At 54.2% G+C, this 23,578-nt stretch overlaps 1 protein-coding gene across 7 annotated transcripts in view; it reads right to left on the bottom strand.

Annotated features, from left to right (window-relative positions):
* The window catches only part of MYO9B (myosin IXB), a 90,854-nt gene that overhangs the window by 42,847 nt on the left and 24,429 nt on the right, over window positions 1–23,578 (bottom strand). For all 7 annotated transcript variants that reach the window (XM_047849572.1, XM_047849574.1, XM_047849576.1 and 4 more), the window contains exon 3: window positions 1,003–1,097. In XM_047849572.1, the coding sequence (XP_047705528.1) occupies window positions 1,003–1,097 (95 nt within the window). The remainder of the gene's footprint in view (window positions 1–1,002; window positions 1,098–23,578) is intronic.

Here is a 23,578-nt window from a genome sequence, read left to right as displayed (position 1 = left end):
TCCATCTAGCAATGAGCCTATCCACCTCCCCACCTCCCCAATCCATGAATCTATCCATCCAAGCATCCATTCATCCATTCATCCATCCATCCATCCATCCATCCATCCAAGCATCCATCCATCCATCCATCCATCCATCTATCCATCCAAGCATCCATCCATCCATCCATCCATCCATCCATCCATCCATCCAAGCATCCATCCAAGCATCCATCCATCCATCCATCCATCCATCCATCCATCCAAGCATCCATCCATCCATCCATCCATCCATCCAAGCATCCATCCATCCAAGCATCCATCCATCCATCCATCCATCCATCCATCCATCCATCACCCATCCAATGAATCCATCCACCCACCCATGAATCTATGCATCTATCCATTCACCCACATACCCAAGAATCTATCCATCTATCCATCTACCCACACACCCATGGATCAATCCATGAATCTATCTCCCCTTCCTCCCTCCCTCCCGTCTAGCCATCTACCCACCCTTGAGTACTTCCCTGGACAACCGCTTCAACTCGCTACCCAGCATTACGTCTTTTACATCTTCTCCTGGCTAAAGGGGCACACCTTTGGCAAACTCCACGGTCCGCATCAGCTTTGCCTGTGGTATCTCCAGAGCCACCAAATTCAAAACCTCATCAAGACCAAGACATAGCTTGGCGTGTCCTTGCCAGTTCTTGGCAGACTAGCACCTTCAGGTCATCGTACTTGCTTCTTGGGCACCGGGGCCCATGCTCCATGACCGGGGGACAGAGGTCCCGCCCCTCCTGCACCTACACCTCCCACTTTGACCCACAGTTCAGATCTTCACATCAATGACTTCGGAAAAAAAAAAAATCACATTTGCGTCTCCGTACGATCCACACGTGACGTGTCTGCACGGCCGTAATGTCAACACTGAGCTCCCAGGCTGGCTCTTCCTTACAGGGATGCCCCAGGACCCCAGACCAAGGCTGGTGGTACACAGCTAGATGCCTACCAACTCACCCTCTCACGATGCCACTCTCCAGGTAGTTGACTTGGATGAATTTCCCAAATCGACTGGAATTGTTGTTGTGGGCTGTTTTGGCATTCCCAAAAGCCTGTGAGGAAAACGGAAGCAGGTTTTCAGATCACAAGGATGACATGTCTACACGCGCCTCAGCCTGGAGCCTCGGAGGTCCCCCTGGGCGCCGTGGACGCTCATCTGGCTGAAGTCACCCGGCGGCCCGAGAACTGGAGACCCCGAAGGTGTGAGGCCCAGGTGGGCTGCACCATACTTAACGCTTTATCTCTGGGTTTGGGTTGGTGAGGGGGGTCCAAGTGTTAAGTCTCGGACGTGAAAAAGGCCAATCAGCAGCATCCTTTTTCAGTTACAATTGTTCATACGGTGAACTCTGGCCCGTGGGCTAAATCCAGTTTGCTGCTTATTTTTGTACTGCCTGTGAGCCAAGAGTGGTTTTTACATTTGTAAATCATTAAAAAAAAAAAAAAAACCCCAAGAAGAATATTATTTCCTGACACATGAAAATCCTATTCACGTTTTCGTGTCTGTAAATGAAGTTTTATTGGTGGATAGCCAGGCCCGCTCATTTATGGATCTTTCACGGCTGCTTCTATACCGTTAACAGCAGAGTAGCCATGAGAGAGACCTGCGGGCCTGCAGAGCTGAAAATATTTACTATTTGGCCCTTTCTGAAAGGAGGTTGCTGGGCCCTGGGCTGAGATGGGCACTGGGCTCCAGAAGAATATGAGGCTGGGTAGGAGGAAGCAGATGTGGAGACTCGTCCTGTCCTGGAGGGGGTTCTGTAATTTGGTGGGATGGCAAGCCAGTTCACGGCAAATTTTTTCAAAGTTTATTTCTTTTGAGAGAGAGAGAGGGAGCAGGCAGGCACACTGGAGGGGGAGGGGGAGAGAGACACAACCCCAAGCAGGCTCCGCACTGTCAGCGCAGAGACCGACTTGGGGCTCGAACTCATGAACCGTCAGCCAAAATCGAAGTCGGTCACTTAACTGACTGAGCCACCCATGCGCCCTGGCGAGCTTTTTGACTGGAGTAAAACTGGCATAACACAAACTTAACCGTTTTAAAATAAACAATTCAGTGGCATTTAGGACGTTCCCAGTGTTGTGTAACTGTCACCTCTGTCTCATTCCAGAACATTTCCATCACCCCAAAAGAAGACCCCATCCCGATTAGAACTCACTTCCCACCCCCCCCTCCTGCCTCCTCCAGCCCCCGGCAGCCATCAATCTGCTTTCTGCCTCTATGGAATTGCCTGTTCGGGACGTTTCACCTAGGTGGGGGCATACATACATTATGTGGCTTTTTTGTCTGGTGTCCCTCACTCCGCGTGATGCTTTTGGGGTTCACTCTCATTGTGGCACAAATCAGGGCTTTATTTCCAATACATAGAGGAAAGTATGAATAGGGCATGGAGTCTGTGACTCAGTGGGGTCCCCCTGGAGCCTCCTAAGGGTCCACCACCCAGATTAAGACAAAGCACACACCCTGCCCAGGTTTTTGGGGTGCTCCCCTTTCCATGAGGTATCCAACAGCCCTAAGGGGTGAACAGGCAGGGGGAACATATGATAAAACCTTGGGGGAACACAGGGCAGGGAAGAAGAAGGTGCTGGGGGGGGGGGGTGTTCCCTGTTTTCAGGGAGAAAGACACTGGCAGAGGTGGGGGCCACGGGGCTGGGCAGATGAGGAGAGAAAGGCAGAACTGGTCATGGAGACTGGCGCTCAGCTGTCCAAGCCCTTGTGTCTCCAGGCGCCAAAGAAGGGGTGACATGGGGTGGGGTGATGCCCCACTCACACACAGAAAGGGAAGCCTGGTGGCCACAAGGAGGGTGTCAGGCCAAAACAATGTTCCAGTTTGAGAAGGCTGAGCTGTATGGAAGGCTGGGAAGGCGTGAGGGCAGCGGGAAGGAAGTGGCAAGGCCACTGTCAAGGTCTGCAGGGGTTTGGGGGCTGAGTGTAGGTGTGTGAGGGTCTGGTGGGCCAGGGGGATGAAGGCAGGGCAGGGAGAGATGGAGAGGCTCGCAGGGGACTCAGGGACCGGGAGACGTGCCCACACGGAGAGCAAGCAGGATTTTCTTAAAGGCTTCATTCTGCAGAGAAATGGATGTAGCAGATCCCCGATCAGAGCTTCTGGTGTCGTGATGTGAAGGCCCCACGAAGAAGCGTCTGCCGGGACACTTCCTTTGAGAACGGCTCCAATCAGCAGAGCCCGGAACCAGGACAGCGGCACCGGGCTGTCAGGTGCCTGGCAGATGGGGATCACAGGACAAGCAACTTCCTGCCCCACTGCCCCAGGGGCTCCAGACCCCAAGAATGGGCCCTGCTGAAAGACCTGAGGCCAAGTCACCCAGCAGGAGAGGAACGATGAAGGAGGTGCCCCAGGGAGGCAACCTGGCCCAGTGATGGAAATGGGGGCTCTGCTCGGCGCAGGGGTGGCGGCTGGGCACTTTTGGGGTTGGGGGGGGCTCCCCACAGCCTCATGGAGGCAGAACCCAGTCTGAGGAGGCACTTTCCCAAGTCAGCGGCCACAGGGGCCCCTTCTCGTCTTCACAAATGCTTCCTTAGGACGTGTCCATTGGCCGGGTTTTGAAAGCCTTCGAAGAGCTGAGTTAAACACACGGGCTCTTCAGCCAGGGGGAACGACCAGGTCCTGACGTGTGACTGAGCTGCCGGCCCAGTGGCTGGGTGACAATAGCCTGGGGCCAGGTCTGGGACTGCCTGCTCTCCCAAGTGTCTGTGGAACCCAGCGCAGGGTCCCCAGCCTCGGCACTGCTGATCCTCGGGGCTGGATCCTTCTCAGCGGTGGGACCGTCCGTGTGCTGTTGGGTCCTGAGCAACGTCCATGGCCTCCACCTGCCAGAGGCCAGCAGCTTCGGCGACAACCAAAAATGTCCCCAGAGCTGGCTGAACTGTCAGGTAGCCCTGCTATATACAGAGGGAGGTACGACGGGTCTGCAAGGCTGGGTGGTCGAGGGCTCTGCGGGCCCTTCATCCCGTCCTGAGGGTCCCCACGTGCACTGCAGGCCTGTGGAGTCCTGTGAGGAAGCAAACTGTCTTTCTAGGTTGAATCCTTTGCTCCCCCCGAGTTCGGCCTTGGGATCGTGTTTTGTTTGTTTGTTTGTTTGTTTGTTTGGAATACAGCCCGTAGACTCCGCAAGTTCTGCTCTGGGAATCAGCGGGCAGTGGGTCCGCTGCCTCCCTTCATCCCTTAGGAGACCCTGCGGGGTGGCATCGGAGCAGAGGACGGGCCAGGGCCTTCCCCCTGCGCCAAACGAAAATAAACTCGGTGAGCAAGCCCTCCTGCCTAACTACGAGCAGATGGGGAAGCGATGCCCGAGCCCGTGTGGGCTCCTTCCCCCCGGGGACCAGGCCTCTTTCTGTGCTGCGGCCCCTGTAGTCGGGGCCCCGCTACAGAAGCTCACCAACAACGTGCACGCACAGCCCAAGAGCCCACAGCCGTCCCCCTTTTGAACTCGGGACAAGTCTCTGTGGGATTTCTAAGGAAACAGGGCTGGCGTCCTGGGGACCGCAAGAGGGAAAGTCTTCGGGATGTGAGGGCCCACCAGCCCCGTGCAGCCCAGGCTTTGGTGTGGGGGTGGGGGGGTGGGCAGTGACCTCATGTGTCTGGTATGCGGTCTCAGAACACTGCGACTTTTCAAAGCCAGTCTAAAAATATCCGGTTGCCGCTATTATACGTCCGAGGAGGAGGAAATGCCGGCCTGGCGCGCGCGGCCAGGGGAACTATTATGTAGCTGCTCTGGGGGCTGGACCGGTGCACGCACGGGCTTAGAGCGCAAGACGGCACAAGGGAGGACGGTGTGCATGGTGGTCATGTGGGGCCCGGGGTGGATGGGGGGTGGGGAGGAAGCTGGATCAGGGTGCCAGCAATGATGCGATGTGATCTGGCATGGGGGCTGCGGAGGCCACATGCTAATGCTGCCTTCCCACCAGGCCAGAAAACCCACAGCGCTGGGAAAATGCTATGGGAGAACAGGCCTCTCCTTTCCTGGACACATTTTCCACCCCCCTCCTTATATAACATAAAAGTACACATCTCTAATACAAGTTGCACACTTTGGGAAGGAAAAAAAAAAAATGGAAGGAATCCTGATAGAAGAAACCCATTAAGAGACAACTCTGTAATTTAAAATTCTCCAGGCACGGTTTTTAGGTCACACTAACAAAGGAGCAGCACCCCTGCCCTCCCTCTGATGGGGCAGATGACACCTGGGCCTGGGGGGGGGGGGCACGGTGTGCCCACCAGGCCACCGATCCCCCCCCCCCCCCCCCCCCCCCGCCAAGGATGCCAAGAGCTGGAGGCCATCTGATTGTCTTCCAACTGTCCTGATCTTTGAGGTTCCTCTTTTGGGAAATTCAAAAAGGTTTCTTAATTTGGAGATATCGAGGCAGAGCCTCTCACTTAGGCAGAAATTTTAGAAGATGCCTTTCCTATTGAAACAGGATGCCTCTGCTCCTGGCTGAGACGCGTGGTAAACATTTTAGGAAGGATGGTGATAGGATCACAGAACGACCCATGGGGAGTCCAGTCCCACGCCAGGTGCGATTGGAGCTTCTGGCTCTTTCTTCTGCTCTAAGAGACACCTGTGCCAACCCCCATTTCAGAAGAGGAAACCGAGGCACAGAGAGGCCTGCCGACCTCCCCGAAGTCTGAGAGCAGGCAGGCGGTGGACGTGACCCTGGGTTGGAACCCAGTGTCCTCGTTCCCAGGCCATGCCCCATGCGTTGGCCCCCTCAGTCCCCATAGCCTGGGCTCCCTCTTCAGACCTATTGTTGGTGCCTGCCTGTTCCAGCTGAGGCCGCTCCCCCTGGGCCTGGTGAGCAGGCAGGTGGATTCCTGAGCCCCTTCTGAGCTTACAACCCTGGTCTCTTGTGCATCCCGCACAAAAACCAAACAAGTCTCGATGGACCGTATCAGGCAAACACCGTTTTACTTTCAGATTTCAAAACCTGAAAGCCCCATGCGATGAGCTCACGAAGGCAAACGCACTTGCCCACCTCCCGTATTGACAGGTGAGCCCCAAGGAGGGATTTCCCCTGTTGAGAAGTCCCCCAGAATCCCTGCCCGGGGTGGCTGTCCTTCCAGCCAGGCTGAGGTGGCCCAACCCAAGATAACTCTGCTGCTCCCAGATTTACTTGTGGCCATTCCTTCTCAGCGGAAAGTTCTAGCTTACTCTGATGGCTTTGTCTTGGTTGCGGGGTTGGCCTTCTCTGTTCTCCTCATCTTCTAGCCACAGGGACCTCACTTCCCAAGTGTTTGTGAGGCTTTGGCACATAAGCTCTCATTCACTCATTCGTTCACCCATCCATCCACTTGACAATTTGTTGACTGGCTGCTGTGTGCCTGGAACTGTTCTAGCTTCAGAGAGCACCCTCCGTGATGGGGGTCTGAAGGGGATGCCTGCACGTCTGTGGATCGGGGGTCACCATTTCTAGGAGCCCCCCGATCCGCCCAAGCAGGGTGGGCTGCCCACCGCCTTTTGTGGCCTTCCTGCTGCCCCTCCCTCTGCAATGCCACCTCTGGGTGAAGCCTCCGTCCCTGCCTCAGACCACGAGCCACACAGGGCTTCCGGATCTCTCGTGTCCAAGCCAAGACTGGGCGTGGGGATGGAGGAGTGGCTGGGGTTGCAGGCAGAGGCTGAAGTTGGTAAAAGAACATCAGCGTATCTTAGGCAACAATGAAACCCAAAGATGGGGTTGAAAGAGACTGTCCCTCGCTTGCTGGCCTGCGGGAGCCGTCTTGATCGCGTCGTCGGTGGGGGCGGAGAACGCGACACCGAGATCAACTGGAAGCTGGTGCTGGCATGGTGGGACCAGACTTCTTTTGCTAGATGTTTCAGGCATACTTTCTATGTGAAACAGCGCTTGGCCTGCACCTGCTGACGGGTTGTGCCCGTCTGGGGACACAGACAACAGTCATACATGGCACGAGGCACCCGGAGGTGTCCCGTGGGCTCGACGGAGCACAGAAGCGCCACAGGTAGTGTCTCTGCCCAGGTGGTCCATGGACGGAGGACCCTGGTGGGGGACTGCTCTGCCAGGTCTGCTGAGCAAATGGCCCGGTGGCGTCCACTTGAACCTGGGGCTTTCCGGTGTGGAAATGCTCGGAAAATAACCCTGCGTGGGGTGGAGGGCTATTGCTGGCAGAAAGCCCAGGAAAACAGCTCTGTCTGCAGGGGATTCCAGTGGGTCCTGGTGGCTTTGGGGGAGGGCTGCAGGCCCAAGGCTATCATTAGCAGGTGCCAACCGGGGGGGAGGGGCAAATTAGTTCAAAGCTCTTGGGTTTCAGATTCCTCTCCAATAAAATGAGGGAGAGAACCTCTGGCTTCCCAGGGTGTTTAAAGATGAAGTGAGACTGTGCGAACCACGGGCAGGCAAGGACATCTCCTCAAGTTGGCAACTTATAGCCTGTTTCTGTACAGTCTGCATGCTAAGAATGGTTTTCATGTTTTTAAACACTTGTTAAAAAGGGCGCCTGGGTGGCTCAGTCGGTTAAGCGTCGGACTTCGGCTCAGGTCATGATCTCGCGGTCCGTGAGTTCGAGCCCCGCGTCGGGCTCTGGGCTGATGGCTCAGAGCCTGGAGCCTGCTTCCGGTTCTGTGTCTCCCTCTCTCTCTGCCCCTCCCCCGTTCATGCTCTGTCTCTGTCTCAAAAATAAATAAACATTAAAAAAAAAATAAACACTTGTTAAAAAAAATAAAAAAGAACATTTAAGAACATGTGAAAACGATACGAAATTCACCTTCCGGTGTCCATGAATAAAGTTCTGTCTAGCGCACAGCCATGTCCCGTGTATGTTAACATACGGTCTGTGCCCGTTCTCGGACTACGGCGGCAGAGCTGAAAGTGACCCGGGGGTCCTTCATGAGACAAGCGTGCCAGCCACTGTTCTGGGGGCCCTCAGGTACATGGATGCTCAGACACAGGGTGGGTGAGCATCGTCTGGACGGACTGGTCTCCCCGGGCACAGCAAGGACACAGAGAAACAGGACCTTAAAGCACGGAGGGCCGGACAGGCCCGCAAGGTCCCAGGAAGTACAGAAGTAAGAAGTACAACTAAAGCGATTCCCACAGAACTGCCATGTGGGGAGCAGTGGAGGGGGTGGCCAGTTCTCGGGAGGGAAGATGCCAGGGGAGGACAAGGATGATGATGGGGGGAGGGTGGTAATGCTGGTGGGAGGAGGGGGCTGTGGGGTGGGAGACAGGAGCCTCCTCGTCACTGCCAGCCTGCCCAGGAGGCACAGCTGACTCACGGGGCCTGCAGGTATGGGGCAGGAAGTGGAGGCTTTCCAGGGCCCTGCTGAAACCCTGCCTCTGCCTGGATTCTGTTCCCTTCCTGTTGCCCATGGGGCTTGGGGCAACCAACAGCTCTCATCAACAGCCAGCTGCTGGATGGATGGACAAATGGACAGCAGGCATTTGCAGAGACCCGAGGGATGACGGGATGTGACTCTCACCCTACCTCCGTGTCCCCAGTTTCTCACAGGCTCTGTCACTCTTATCTGGACTGGCACCAACGATCAGCCACAGACCTGGCCAGAAACACTGAAAACCAGCAAGGGCTCCTAGGGGGACCAAACCAAGGTCCTGGGGGACCGGAACAAGGAGGAGGAAGAACAGGACGAGGGGGAGGAGAAAACCAAGTATGAAACAAGTTATCGTATCTCATATTTCACTACATTTTTGTTTAGGTTATAATGAAACCACGTGCTAGATCACAGAAAGACTAAAGAACAGATCAAGCTTTGATAGGGAGAGGACTTGCTTGGTTCCTATTGCACCAAAAATATTTGAGGAATTCATCAAGATCCCCACAGGCTCATCTTATCTGTTGTGACAGCCAAATCATTCTCTTGGGGGTTTACTTGGTCCTTTTTCTCAGGTTTTAGAGCTGGGAAATTAAGTCACTTTCATTTGTTCATATTTATGAATGTAAAGTGCTTATGGCTATGAATTGTCCTCTTGGTACTGCTTTAAAGGGTCTTGTGGATTCTGATAATACATAGTTTTGGTCATTGATTTTTAGAAAATCTGTAATTTTGATTTATAGATCCCCCTTCATCCAGGAGTTAACAGAGACTTATGATTTATTTTTCAAAAATATCTCCATGTGGAAGGGCCTTTAAAAAATTAATTTCTGGGGGTGCTTGTGTAGCTCAGTCGGTTAAGTGTCCAACTTGGGCTCAGGTCATGATCTCACAGTTTGTGGGTTTGAGCCCCACATCCAACTCTGTGCTGACAGCTCAGGGCCTGGAGCCTGCTGTGTCTCCCTCTCTCTCTGTCCCTGCCCCACTCACTCACGCTCTGTCTCTCAAAAATAAACATTAAAATTTTTTTAAAATTAATTTCTAGTTTTATTCCATTGTTAAAGGTACTGCTTGTAGTGTTCCTACTTTTGGAAGTTCTAGATGCTTTCTCCGTGGCCTGATATAGGAATGAGTTTTGTGAATGCTCCATAAGTACTTAAGATTTATTCTCATATCACAGTCAAGGATTTGTGATATGGCCACAGATCTGTCTCAATACATGGTTTGGGCATATTACATGCCTGTGATTTGCTGTCCACTCAACCGGCCTCTTGCTATGTGTTCATATCTGTTTCTCCTGGTATCTTCTATAATTTCCACTTTGTAATGACAGCATCTGTATTGTCTGGTGCAGACATTGGCAACTATTATACCTTAAGTGTAAACTGAGGCTTTTGGCATTATGATGAATGTCATCACATGTAACCTTCAGAGCCTCGAGCTCTGCCTTCTCCGTGTCCATGGACCGCAGCTCTCTTCGCTCCGGTTTCTATCTGCCTGCTACATCTGGGCCTGTTTTTTTCATTCATAGCACCCTGAACCACTTTGATTTAGGCGTGTCTTCTTCACAAACCACACAGTCGAACTCGGCTTGGTGAGCCAAGCTGAAAATCCTCTCCCTTTAGTAGGCAGATTGCACCCGGTCACATTTAACAGCACGACAGACTCGTTTCCTCCTGAAGCTCAGACTGCCATCATTAGCTCCCTTCCCCACCTGCTGCTCATGGAGGTGACCGAAGTCACTCATGAGTGACTGAAGTCGGAGCAAAACCCGGATCACGTGAGGACGTCCTGGAATCCTGAACCTTTTCAACCTCACCTTGCAACTGATTTGCATGGCGTTTGTGTAGCGGGACGTACCCAGGAGAGAGCACGCTGACAGGAGAGCGTGAGTAGAGGACTTGTTCTGTAAGTGGGCAGTTCATTATGGAAGGTTTCATCTTGGGAGGACAACGACTTCCCTACCCAATTCCCAAACAGCATGCACTCGGGTGGCAATCGTGAGAACAGTGAGGGCTTTTGGTACTTTTTATGCAGCAAAACCAAGCATTTGCACGCGTGAGGGAAGGTGAGCTCCCACGGGTGGGCTGGGGGGTCTCCGGAGCATCCCCCCACCCTTGTGGAGGCACTACGGACTCTCTCCACATCCCTGGAGAAGGGGTTGCCTTTGACTCCATCCCCCATCCCTGGGGTGGGTGAACCTGTTATCTTGGGGCTCCCCTGCTTATAGGAGGGGGGAGTTAGAATTGCCAATGAGTCACCACTACTGTGCCACTCTGGTGGGTTGGGGAGACGGAAAGAAAGAAAAAGTTGAGACCCCAAGTATGAGCTGTGGGAGCTTGGTAGAGATAAGAGTCTTGGGCCCCGTCCCAAACGTGCAGAATTTCTGGAAGGGCCAAGGAATCTAAATTCTTAAGCCAGAGCCTGAGAGGGTTCTTCTGATTCACGGTAGGATAAGAACTATGGCTTTAGGATTTATTATGAAAATGACGTATCTCGGGGGAGCAATAAAGCAAGAGAATGTCTACTTACACTCCCCTCTTTCCTGGACGTCTGGAGTAGAGGTCTCAAGAGTCAAGGGCAGAATGGAGCAAAATACCTGGGTGTTCAATGCACTTGGTTTAATCAGACTGCTTTCCTGACGTTTAGCCCTGAGAGAAGGGCAGCTTTCATACTACAGGGCTTTGCCAGGATTGGCCCCTCCCCACCTGCACCCCGACCCCAGGCAGGTCCAGCCCCTGTCCCACTCGACAACCTTGTTCTGCCAGGCACGGTAAGGTGGAGGGGGGAGGGACGCCCTTGTGATGACGCCCGAACAGGCACAGGAGGAAGAATCCTTGTTGAGAACCGCCTCCTGGCTTTGGACCCTCACAGCTCTGAGAAGCGAGGGCTCGTCTGGGAAACACCCCTGGCAGGGGGCTGTGCTGTGTGCCCAGACAGGCCTGGACCAGAAGCCGCTGCTCGGGACGTCGCCCTGGTTGTCCGACACTGTCACCTGCACACAGCAGCGGGGCTACTGTGGCCAGGGTCCCGGCCGTAGCAGAAAATATCTCAGAGGAAGAGACAAGGATATGGAGGCAGCGAGCATATGGGTGATGGAGGAAAGGGCCCAAGAAGACCACTGGTGATGGCTCTGCCCGACAGAAACGGGGAAGCGGGAGAGGGTGGAGGTGCATGCGGTCCAAATTCTCTGTGCCAGGATCTTACCTATCTGAGGTTTACTTTGAACATTTCATTGAGGTGGTGGGAACTTATCTAAGCCCAGGGTCTGCAAACTATGTCCCACAGGCCAAATCTGGCTGAATGAATTTTTTTTTTTTTAATTTAAAGTTTCTTTATTTTGACAGAGACAGAGAGAGCATGCGCAGGGTAGGGGCAGAGAGAGGGAGAGAGAGAGAGAATCCCAGGCAGGTGCTGTACCGTCAGCACAGAGCCCGATGCGGGGCTCGAACTCATGAAACCACGAGATCATGACCTGAGCGGAAATCAAGAGTCGGATGTTTAACCGACCGAGCCACCCAGGCGCCCCTGGCTGAATGACTTCTTACCAAAATATGAACTTTTAATTGTAGAATAGTTTCGGATTTATGAAAAGCAATATAGAAGAATATTCCAGCAAAATTCCCGAGTAACTCACAGCTTCCCTGTTAACCCTGCATTTGTCACAATTAACAAACCAATACTGATTAAGTTATTAGTGATTAAGTTCATGCTCTATTCAGATGTCCTCAGTTTTTCCCTAATGTCCCTTTTCTGTTCCAGTATTCCCTATCACATTCAGTCATCCTGTCTCCTTGATGTCTCCGTACAAAGTTTCTCAGACCTTCCTTGTTTTTGAGATCTGACCAGTTTCGAGGAGGATTGGTTGGGTATTTTGCAGGCGACCCCTCAGTGTGAGTCTGTCTGATGCTTCTCTCCAGATGCACCACCTGTTTTTTATAAATAGCTCTATGGGCACGTGGCCCCACCCATTCATGTATGTATTATCTGTGTCTGCTTTTGCTCTTTGAGGGCAATGTTCCATAACTGATAGAGACTGCATGGTCCTAAAATCTGGAAATGTTGACTACGGGGCCTTTGACGGAATCAGCTTGCAGAATTGTGGTCCAAGCCTCTCTACAAGGGCAGCAGCTTCATCCAGGATATGTACCCTGGAGTGACCACTGCTGACCCACTCTGGCCAATTCTACCATCACTCGGCCCCTGGAGTTTCAGCAATTGGCATAATGGGTGTTCAAAGTGGGCTTCCATGGATGGAAAAGTGGGCTGGACAACACATTTTTTTTTTTTAAACTTTTTTTTTAACGTTTATTTATTTTTGAGACAGAGAGAGACAGAGCATGAATGGGAGAGGGTCAGAGACAGAGGGAGACACAGAATCCGAAACAGGCTCCAGGCTCTGAGCGGTCAGCACAGAGCCTGACGTAGGGCTTGAACTCACGGACCGCGAGATCATGACCCGAGCTGAGGTTGGACGCTTAACCGACTGAGCCACCCAGGCGCCCCTGGACAACACATTTTTGAGACATTTGCCTCCCTTGAGAAATTCCTTCTAAGCGTCCTGTGGCCTCTTCTTGAGGGATGGGGCTCAGGGACATGGAGACACTCCGGTGTGCCCGAAGCCACCAAAGAGGTCAGAGCCAGTAGAACGACCTCTAGGATGTCTGGGCTCCTGTCTGCTAAGAAACGGTGTCTGTAAATTTCATCTGGGACTTGTACTCATTATCACCCTCCCTGGTCTGGCTACTGATGGCAGTAAGGTGCAAGATCTATGGGAGGGAATCAGGGAGGGGACGTGGCAGGTCCCCATGGGGAGTTCCAGATGTGTAGAGCCCCACTCTGCATTTCTGTTTCAATTGTGAAGTCCCTATGACATAAAAGTCACCATTTTAACGATTTTTAATGTGTAATTCAGGGGCATGTGGTATGTTCACCATGTTGTGCAACTGTCACCTCTAGCTAGTTCCAGAACATTTCATCACCCCAAAAGAAGGACCCCCCACCCCCACGAGCAGTCACTCCCTGCCCCCCTCCCCAGACTAGCCGATCACTACTTTCTGTCCCTATGGACTTGTCTGTTCTGGACACATATAGATGGGATCACAGAATATGTGGCCTTTTGTAACGTGGCTTCTTTCATTCACCTTTGTTGCTCTCGTGACCCTCTCCAAGGAGTCTCCCCACGAGGCATCCTCCTCACCTTGGTGTTACGGTGACCTCATCTCAGCACACACTTAATCCCTGCTCTTTCAGAGCTGGGGCCATCAAACTGGACTAGCTTGCTATTAGAAACAAACAGCCCTTGGGGCGCCTGGCTGGCTCAGTTGGTTCAGCGTCCGACTTCGGCTCAGGTTATGATCTCGTGGCCTGTGAGTTCGAGCCCCGCGTCGTGCTCTGCCCTGACAGCTCAGAGCCTGGAACCTGCTTCCGACTCTGTGTCTCCCTCTCTTTCTGCCCTTCCGCCGCTCATGCTCTCTCTCAAAAATTAAATATTTAAAAAAATATATTTTCTAAACAACAACAATAATAATAATAATAAAAATTAAAAAAGAAACAAACAGCCCTGGAACACCAAATGGCCTCAGGATGTGGGATGGCGGGAGCTCTGCTGGCATGACTCTGCTGATCATGTGACTTTCTGGACCTCTGGCTTTCCCAGAAGGCCTTGGGGTGGGACTCAGCTAGATCACTGGGGGCAAGAGCCTTCTAGACTGAGGATGTAGTGCATGCAAAGGCCCTGGGGTCAGAGATCAGCAGGCAGAGCAGAGATGCACACTTGCCGCAGGTCACACAGCACGTGGCAGCTCCCGTCTTCCTGGCCTCCTGGCAGGGGCTGGCTCTGGGCCCTGAAGTCCTACGGGTGGTAAATTATGGTGGAACGGGGTGCGGTCACAGGCTGAAGGGCAGGAACTGGTCCGGGCACTTCGGTAGAACGAAAGGTGTTCCCTCAGGGGCCGCATGTCCTTGTCATCTTCTCTCTCTCCCAATCTCCCCCACATTCATACCTCCAATGAGTACCTTTGTCCAGGTGGTAGCTCCAGAGCCCCAGGCTGGATTTTTAACTGCATATCCTAGAGGCCCCTCAACTACAGCAGATTCCTCGGCCTTGGCACTGCATTTGGGGCCAGATCATTTGTGTGTGTGTGTGTGTGTGTGTGTGTGTGTGTGTGTGTGTGTGTGGTGGGGGCTGTCGGGGGCTGTCCTGCACGCTGTAGGACCTTGAACAGCAGCATCCCTGGCTTCGACCCTCTAGATGCCGGTTTGCAGTGTTACCACACGCGCCCTTGGGGCAGGATCGCGCCAGATGAGGACCAAGCCTTAAACTCCATTAAAAAATCAGCTACCCTGGGGATCCCCGGGTCCCAGAGATCCATTTAGCCAGGAAAGGCTACAGGCCTGTGTCTGTTGCTGCCACGTGGTGTGCTATTCTCCCCTCCACCTAAAAGGAACTGGCCAGCAACCCCATGCTGGGGTCACAGGGCTGGTCAGTAGCTGGGCAGGTGACCGCGAGCCTCAGGCTCAAGGGGCCTCAGGTAAGTGGAGCCTTGCAGGGCTTGGCCTTGGAAGTTGGCTGTGGCCAGCGGGTGGCTGACCGACACGGGGGGAATTTCAGAGGGCAGCTTCCCAGAGATGCTGGGGATGGGACACTGGAGTCCCTCCATCCTGGGTAATCGCGAGGAAACAAATTGGCTGCCAGGCCATGTGGCTGCATTGCCCAGCTGTGCTCCCGCCCCAGACAGCAAGGCAGATGTAGCTGATAGATGGCCCGACACTCCCCCGCCCCGTCCAGTCCTGGTACAGCCAAGTATTCAGAACCTTCCGAAAGGGCGGTGGCTGTGGCAGGGGTGTCCCGGGCCCCAGCGACGCTTTGCCTTTTAATCAACTTTTTCCGTAAATCCCAAAGAGGCCTTTCTGGGTGCTTAAAATACAACCCATAATTTTCACTTTTCTCTTAGATGCGGCGTTCCCAAAAATATATAAGTTCCCCTTTTGTCTAAAATACCCTTAGATGGTTGCAAAGGGTCAGGGATCTGTACTTTTTCTATGCAGAGACCAGAAAGGCAGCCTCGTGGGTCTGCAGGGCCCAGGGAGGACAGAGAGCAACAGCGAGCCCCGGCATCTGGATGGCCACCCCTTCCGCAGCGTTTCCCCCCCCAAAACCCACTGCCATAGGACACCCGGTCCTCTGCTGACATCCTCTTATCACTCTGCAGCTGGGCTGAGTCCCACCTCCCCCCCGCCGGGCCACGAGAGTCTAGTCCTCATGCTCCTCTCTCTGGCTGAGTCACCCCCACCCCTCACCCCCGCTCCAGCTGTGAGCTCCAGTGTGTCTGTGTGGGCACACATCTGACATCTCGGATGCTAGCTTCCTCCAGGGATGCCTCAGCTGGGTACACACTTCCAACCTGGCCTTGTCAAGCTCTAGCACCTTCCTCGAAACCGGGGGATCCAGGGGTTATGGGGGAGGGTCCAGGTGACACTGGGGTCTCACTCAGCGTCCTCCTCCCACTATGACCCTGGCAGGTGGTGTGGCCTTGCAGGCAGGGTGCAGGAGGTCTCAGGGCCTGGGGTGTGGCTGGAGACCCTCCAAGGGCCCTCCGTGAGGGTACAAGGCTGGGAGGAGGACCCACACAGCCCCCGGCACCCTCAGCCAGAGCTCAGATGCGCTGGCTGTAAAAACACACCCAGTGGCCCGTGGGACCCAGAGCGGGTGAGGAGGACAGCAAGAAGCCTGAGCAGAGCGCTAGGGTGGAGCCGGCCCTGCTGGACTTTACGGGACATCTGCATCCCAGCCTTCCTTTCCCGGCCCCCCCCAAACCGCTCTGAGACTCTACAGTTCTGCCTCCAACTCCGACGTGCGCGTCGTCTCCCCCGCCCCACGCCAACCTAGCCTCCAACGCCTGCTGGGCCTCCTACAATTCAACTCAATTCTGATGCCGCTGACCCTGAGATAGCGTCACATCTCACGGGTTAAGGGCTCAGTCCCATAAAGGCTGCATCCTGCCCCCCTTCGGATGCCAACTGAAAGCCAGGTTGTTATCCACGCTTCTGACCAACTGGTTATCAGTCAGAAGTTCCTACGAATCCCTCTTTGGGTCTAATTAGTTTGCAAGAGTGATTCACGGAACTTGGGAAACCAGTTTACTCACTCCATTTCCAGTTTCTTGTAAAACGATGTAACTCAGGAATGGCCAGATGGAGGAGACGTACAGGGCAGGGTGTGTGGGAAGGGGCGCGGAGCTCCCATGCCCTCTGGGTGTGCCACCCCCCAACCCCCAGCACATCCATGTGTTCACCAATCCAGAAGCTCTCTGAACTCCCTCCTTTTGGGTTTTTATGGGGGCTTCTGATTAAATCACTGGCCGTTGATGACTGTTCTTTTTTTTTTTTTTTAATGTTTATTTTGAGAGGGACAGAAAGAGAGTGTGTCTGCGCAGGAGGGGAAGGGGCAGAGAGGGAAAGAGAGAATCCCAAGCAGGCTCTGGTGCTGTCAGAGCAGAGCCCAACGTGGGGCTTGATCCCATGAACCACAAGATCATGACCCGAGCCCCAAATCAAGAGTTGGACACTTAACCAACTGAGTCACCCAAGCCGGTTTTGATTTCAACTTCCAGCTCCTCTCCCCTCCCCAAAGGTCAGGGGCACAGGGCTGAAGTTCCAACCCTTTAATCACACAGCTGGCTCTGTTGGTAACCAGCCCCCATCCTTAGATGCCTTCCAAAAGCCACCTCATTAACATAACACAACCGTATTATCCTTATCACTTAGGAAATTCTTAAGGTTCTAGCAGTTCTGTGCCAGGAATAGGAGGAAACCAAATACATATTTCTTACTATAAATCACAGTATCACAGACCGCCCCCCCCCCCCCCCCCCCGCGGGTAGATGTTTATGAACACGTGCTTATACCTGGCATGGATACAAATGCAGAAAGATTGAGCTGGTGATGCCAGTTCACCAACGAGGGTAAGAATCTGGTTTCCTATCTTTGGGTATGGGGAGCTGAGCAGAAGGTGAGAAGAGGGCATGAAGAAAGTTGTGGAAAGTTCCGGAATGTTCCATGTGAACATAGAGGTATGAGGGGTCAGCAAACCTCTCCTATAAAGGGCCAGGTGATAAACAGTGTTGGTTTTGTGGGCTATACGGTGTCTCTGTTGCAAAGGCTCTGCTCTGCCTTTGTGAAAGGCAGCGTGAAAGCTACCACAGACTACAGGTAAATGAGGGAGCGTGGCTATGTGCCAATAAAACTTTATTTATAGAAACCGGCTCTGGCGGATTTAACTCGTGGGCTGGAGTTTGCCAATCCCCGGTATATACAAAAAGAAATTATACTTCAAATAAGGAAAATGATACTAATAAAAAAAAATGAAGCATTAGACAAAAAGAGCAAAGACAAGCACCTACGGAGTAGAACCAAAAGCAATAATAAAATGCGTCACAGTTTTGCCAAAACGGGGCAGATAACCACGCATGCTCCCCAGCAGCAAAAACCACCATGGTGGCCCTGGCTTGTTTCCTGTCGGGGAGACGCTTAAAAGAGACATAAACCAAACCACAGCCAACACCTGCCATTATGTTCAGGAAGCCGCACCAGGAGGACAGGGGTGGAGGGGTGATAAAATTCCAGAGCTCTGGAAGCAGTACTGACTGCCTCGGGAAACTGCTCATGTGCTTTCAAGAAGTTCCTCTGCAGGAACACATAGGGAGCGGGTGACTTCTCAGCTCTGGGGCGGGGGGGCCTCAGACTGGGCAGCTCCATTCTTCGGTATCGACAAGCAGCTCTTAAAATATCATTTTAAAATGTCACTCAGAGTCTGCCTGGAAGGCCAAACCCAAGTGCTCGAGCGGCGACAAAGCCACGAGATTTCTGGGCGTAGGGCAGGGGCGGGGGGGGTTGGGGGCGGTGACCCATTTGCTTGGCTCTGGCTGATCTCAGGGCAAGAAACAGCACCAGCCTCCTCTTTCCGGGAACGACTGAGAAAGCCAGCAGGAGATTGCTTCCCTGCCTGCCAGCCGCCCTCGGTGTTGGTGCTGAATATAGTTGGGTTGATGTGGAAGTACAACGACATAATGTTACCAAAATAATATCTGCAGCCATTTAGGCATGAAATGTCATAGGCATGAAACGTCTGTGACACCGACAGTGTTCTTTGCATGCAATCAACCTAAAACTTATTCTCCACGGGGGCAATTCTGCCCTGTCAGGGGGACACTTCGTGAGGCCTGGACACATTTTGGGTTATCCTGACTGCCTTAGGGACTCCTACCAGCACGCGACGGGCTGAGACCCGGGCCGCTGCTCGACATCCTGCAGTGCGTAGGATGGCCCTTCCAACAGAGAGTGATCTGGCCCCAGGTCGGTGGCGTGGAGGCACAGCCTTTGTCTCTGCGTGTTTCTGTCTGCGAGGTCTGAAGCCGACCCCCCACGTGCCTTATTTGTCCTCTTGTCCCCTGTGTGATCCGCCCTGCCTTGCCTCCCTCCTGCTCTGGGTTCTGACTTCAGCTCCTACCTTACCTTCAGGCCACTCTACCGACCTGGGGCCCCGCCACCCCAACCACTTCCCGAAACATCCCGAGGGAGGCCACACTGGGGACAGAAGCAGCCAGAGATTTGGTTCCTCGCTCTGTGGAGTTGCCCAGGGCGGGCCCACCTCCCCCACGGGCTCCCAGTAGCTTGGCCTCCAGACCACACCACACCTTCCCTCACTCTTGCACCCCTGGATCTCCCTACGATGCCCATTTTCCCAAGATCCCACCCCTGGCTCTCCCTTTCTCCCCCCTGTCGATGGGTGACTCTGATGTTCGCATCTGTGACCTTCTAGCCACCCGGGCTTGAAGGTGGCTCAGGACAGCTCGAGCCTTGACTGCTGGCTGGGGTGTAGGGGATGACTTCTGGGAGATCTTGGTCTGCCCCCCTCCCCCCTGGCCAAGCTGCACGCCCATTCCAGCTCACCCCCAGCTCAGGAGCGTCTGGTGACTCCAGCCCAAGGCCCAAGGTGGCCTGTGTACCCAGGTTTGGCCTGGACTTATCTGATCAGCATACTTCCCTCCAGAGTGTTCTATGCTGCTGCCCGAGACCCTCTCTCACCCAAGCCCCACCCCCTACCAGCTGCCAACCTTCCCCTCAACACACCAAAAGAACAAGTGGTCTTAGGACTGTCTGAAACACCTGCGTTCAAGGAATGCAGACACAACTAGGCTTTTGGGCCCTGAGATCTGGGAACTGGATGGGCATCGGATAAAGACTCCTGGCCCAAACACTTCTCTTGCTGCAAATGCTCTGGCTCTCCTTTGTGGGTGGGCAACGCCAGCGACCTTCCTCCTTCCTCCCTAACCTGCTCCTTCCTGCTGAGGCCCATGCCCTGAAGTGGGTCCCTGGAGGCCTGTCCTTGGCCACCTGCTCCTTTCTCAAACCCTCATTCGTCCTGGCAAGCCCAGCTCCCCCCGTGGCTAACACACAAAGGGTAGGGATGAGTGCCTGGCCAGGAGGCACCCCAGCTGGTCATCTGCTCTTGGCCTCTCTCCCTGTGCTGCGTGCTGGGTCATGCAACCGGACAAACCCTAAGGCCCGGCAAGCCCTGGGGTCAAGAGGTCTTTGTGCTGCTTGTGCTCAGGTCTGCCCTGGATGAAATACCCTGGATGGCAGTCCACACCAGCACCCAGCTCCAGGCAGCCCTGTGCGGCCGCTTCTGACCCTGTCCCATCCTGACACCTTGGCTCCGGAAGCCCAACAGCATGCATAAATGCTCTTGTCTGCTTCCGGAGGCCTTGGGCAGCTTGCCCTATGTGTTCACTGCCCCTGTTCCTGAGCGCCAGCCTCTCTCTGACTGCCAGCCTCTTAGCAGGTGCAGCAAGCACATAGAGATGACAAACACAGACAGGCCGACCTAGGCGTGTCTACCTGTCCTACCCTGCCCTCCCAGGGCAGCCTGCATTTCCAGAGTAGGCTGCTGGCCAGGCTTTGCTTGCCTCCCGTTGGCATGGCTCGGTCAACCCTGAGAGTCTCCAGTGCGATCGCCTTCACGTGTGCCCCTCCCCTCTACCCTCCTGTCACTGATGGGGTAACGCTGGCCTGGCTGGGGAGGAAACCCAACTGCAGACTCAGCCGGCACAAAGGAACGGAGCCCCGAGGTAGCTGGTGAGGGAGAAACACAGTGCAGCCTCATCCGCAGGATGGAAGTGCTGCTCGGCCACAGAAAGGAACGAAGCACTGACTCACGCCACAAGGTGGGTGAACCTCAGAAACACCGTGCCGAGTCAAAGAAGCCAGACACAAAAGGCCACACGGTGTATGATTCCATTTATAGGAAACGTCCAGAGCAGGCAGATCCATAGAGACAGAAAGCAGACTGGTGGTTGCCAGGGGCCGGGGCAGGGGATGGGGAATGGCTGCTCATGGTGTATCTTTTTGGGGGGATGGAAATGTTCTGGAACTAGATAGAGGTGGTGGCTGTTCAACACGGTGAATGTACTGAATAGTACCGAATTGCACACTTGAAATGGGTGAATTATGTCTCAATAAAGAGCTTAAATAGAAACCCTAACTGCAGGGGTGCCTGGGTGGCTCAGTCAGTTAAGCGTCTGACTCTTGATTTTGGCTCAGGTCACGATCTCACGGTTTGTGAGTTTGAGCCCCACATCCGGCTCTGCGCTGACAGAGGGGAGCCTGCTTGGGATTCTCTTGCTCTCTCTCTGTTCCTCCCTGCTCACTCGCTCTCTCTCAAAATAAATAAACTTAAAAAAAAAAAAAAAAAAAAAAAGAAACCCTAACTGCAGAGGCATACACCTGTTTCTGGAACCTTCTATCGGGGTCACCCTGGCTGAGTGGCTTCACCTGTGTGCCCTCACCCCTGGGCTGGCCCATCCGTGCAATTGTGGGAATGAAGGATATAGTCTGGGCAGGTGTCCCTGAGAGCAAAGGGTAGGGAGGATGATGGCATGCAGTCCTGGGTGGACTGAACTGGTGCTAATGGATGGTAGTAGGAACAGACCCAGTAGTCCGGTGGGTGGAGGGGGGCTGGGAGCTGTCGAGTCACAGGAGACTGGATTTGTGGGCCCCAAAGGGGGCTGGGGCTCAGGACCGAAGTGGGCATAGATGCCAGTCCCAGGACTGGCTCCTTCAGCGCCCCCGGAAGTGGGGGAGGGGCAGCAGTGAGCTCCAGGACCCCCTTGGTCCCACATCACGCCAAACCAGGTCACCGGCCTCCCACTGGTGTGCCAGATGGTTCAGGGTGTCACCATCTCTCAGCCAGGATCCTGTGTCTGCATGGGCCAGGCCGCGGTAGCTACATGAAGGTCCCGAACCCCAGCAAGCAGCGGCCTTTGGCTGCTTGGGAAAATGGCCTGGCCAGCAAGCATCCTTGTTTCATTTCTGCTTTCAAAATTAAAACTCTGTGTGCATCAGCAAATGCTGGTGGCAACTGTCACAGTTCAGGACAGATGAAGAGAGCCGCCTCAGCCCTGATGCTGAGGTCTGTGGGCCCAGGGAGAGGAGCGTGCCTGGGCGTGCTTTGTGGCCAGCCCAGTGGCCGACGCCTCAGTTGCCCGTGTCTAGAGTCGGCAGGTTCTCCGCGGGCACCCAGGGTGGGCAATGGACCCCGGCACACAGGAAGGAGGACCCCGGTCACTCGCTGCCCTAGTGAGCCTGCCTTCTGCAACTTCGGTGTTTTCTTTCTTTTTTCCTACCTTCAGTACATCTGAGCCGAAACAACAGTCCTGCACAAACGTCACGCTTCTAGAGGCAGTTTGGGGGCCGGGCTGCAGGGGGGCAGAGCACGGCCGAGTGACATCGTGTGAAATGGTGACAATAAGTGACAGTAACAGTTAACTGCAGGGGCGGGCGGATCAGCTGATTGGAACCGGCTTTCCACAGTGCCCCCTTCCTGTTTTCTGGTCAGAATTGCATAGCGAGGCTGCAACCCACAAGTGGGGGGAGCGGCCTGGCGACACCCAAACCTCAAAACAACTCAACTTCTCCTTTCAGGGAGCTGAGAAAAAGTCCCAAAGGCCACAGGACGTGTCGATCTTTGGCCTTCTACAGCCCCTGGGGCTGAGGAAATCTCTCGTGAAGACAGAGACGTACCATGAACTCAGGCTCAGACTCAGGCCAGGTTCCAACCACGGTCCAGCCATGGCTGCCTGCGGTGTGGCCTGGGGAACCCAGACCGTAGCGGGTTGCCTTGTGCCCCCTCGAAAGGTATGCCTGAGTCCTGATCCCTGGAGCCTGTGAAGGAGACCTTATTTGGAAATAGGGTTTCTGCAGATGTAATTACAATAAGGATCTTGAGGTGAGATCATCCTGGGTTTGGGGTGGGTCCTAAATCCAGTGACAAGCATCCTTATACGAGGAAGTAAATTAGAGACACAGCGACACAGAGGGAAGAAGGCCATGTGAAGGCAGAGGCAGAGAACGGAGAGGTGCTACCACAAGCCAAGGAACACCAAAGGACTGTCGGTGGCCACCAGAGCCAGGAGAGGGCCAGGGACAGATTCTCCTTCAGAGCCTGCAGGAGGAACCCACCAAGCCCACAACCTGATTATGGACTTCTGACCTCCGGGACTGTGACAGAATTAATTCCTGCTTGTTTTAAGCGCAACCCCCCCCCAGCCCGTCCCCACACCCCTGTTGGTGGCGCTTTGTGACGGCAGCCCCAGGACACTTGCACACCAGCATGCCCCTCCGGGACCCTGTTTCCTCATCTTTAAAATGGGCAGAAGTGTTGTCAAGGACCCCAACAGATGGAAAGTGTACCCGAAGGCACAACAACAAATTATTCCTGTTATTAGAAAGTGACTCTTGGCGTTTTGCTCAGACTGGCTGGAACTTGTGAACAATTTCTCAACGGTCGGGGCTGGAAATAAACAGCTTGGTCTCGTGGGATCCGGAGCTGTGACTCTGAGACAGTTGTTCTCATCTGGGGGATAATCTGCCCCCATGGGACACTTAGTAATGTCTGGGGACATTTTCGGTTGTCACATCTGGGGGGAGACGGTGCCAGTGGCATCTGGGGGGCGGAGGCCAGGAGCACCGCTCGACAGCCCGCAGCGCACAGGATGACCCCACCGGGCAGTGACCTGGCCCTGGGCGCCGGTGGTGCTTTGGCCGAGAAAGCCCAGCTCTACACTACAACAATCTTCTCCCTTTCCAAACGGTCGCCCCAGGAAGCACGTTTATGGCCGTGACGTGGACTTGGCTCAAGCCTGTTTTGGAAGCCAGCGTGGGCACCGCCCTCCAG

This window comes from Prionailurus viverrinus, chromosome A2, assembly GCF_022837055.1.
Source record: "Prionailurus viverrinus isolate Anna chromosome A2, UM_Priviv_1.0, whole genome shotgun sequence".
Classification (NCBI taxonomy): domain Eukaryota; kingdom Metazoa; phylum Chordata; class Mammalia; order Carnivora; family Felidae; genus Prionailurus; species Prionailurus viverrinus.
Note: the sequence above shows the minus strand (reverse complement) of the source record. Positions and strands in the feature narration are given on the sequence as shown.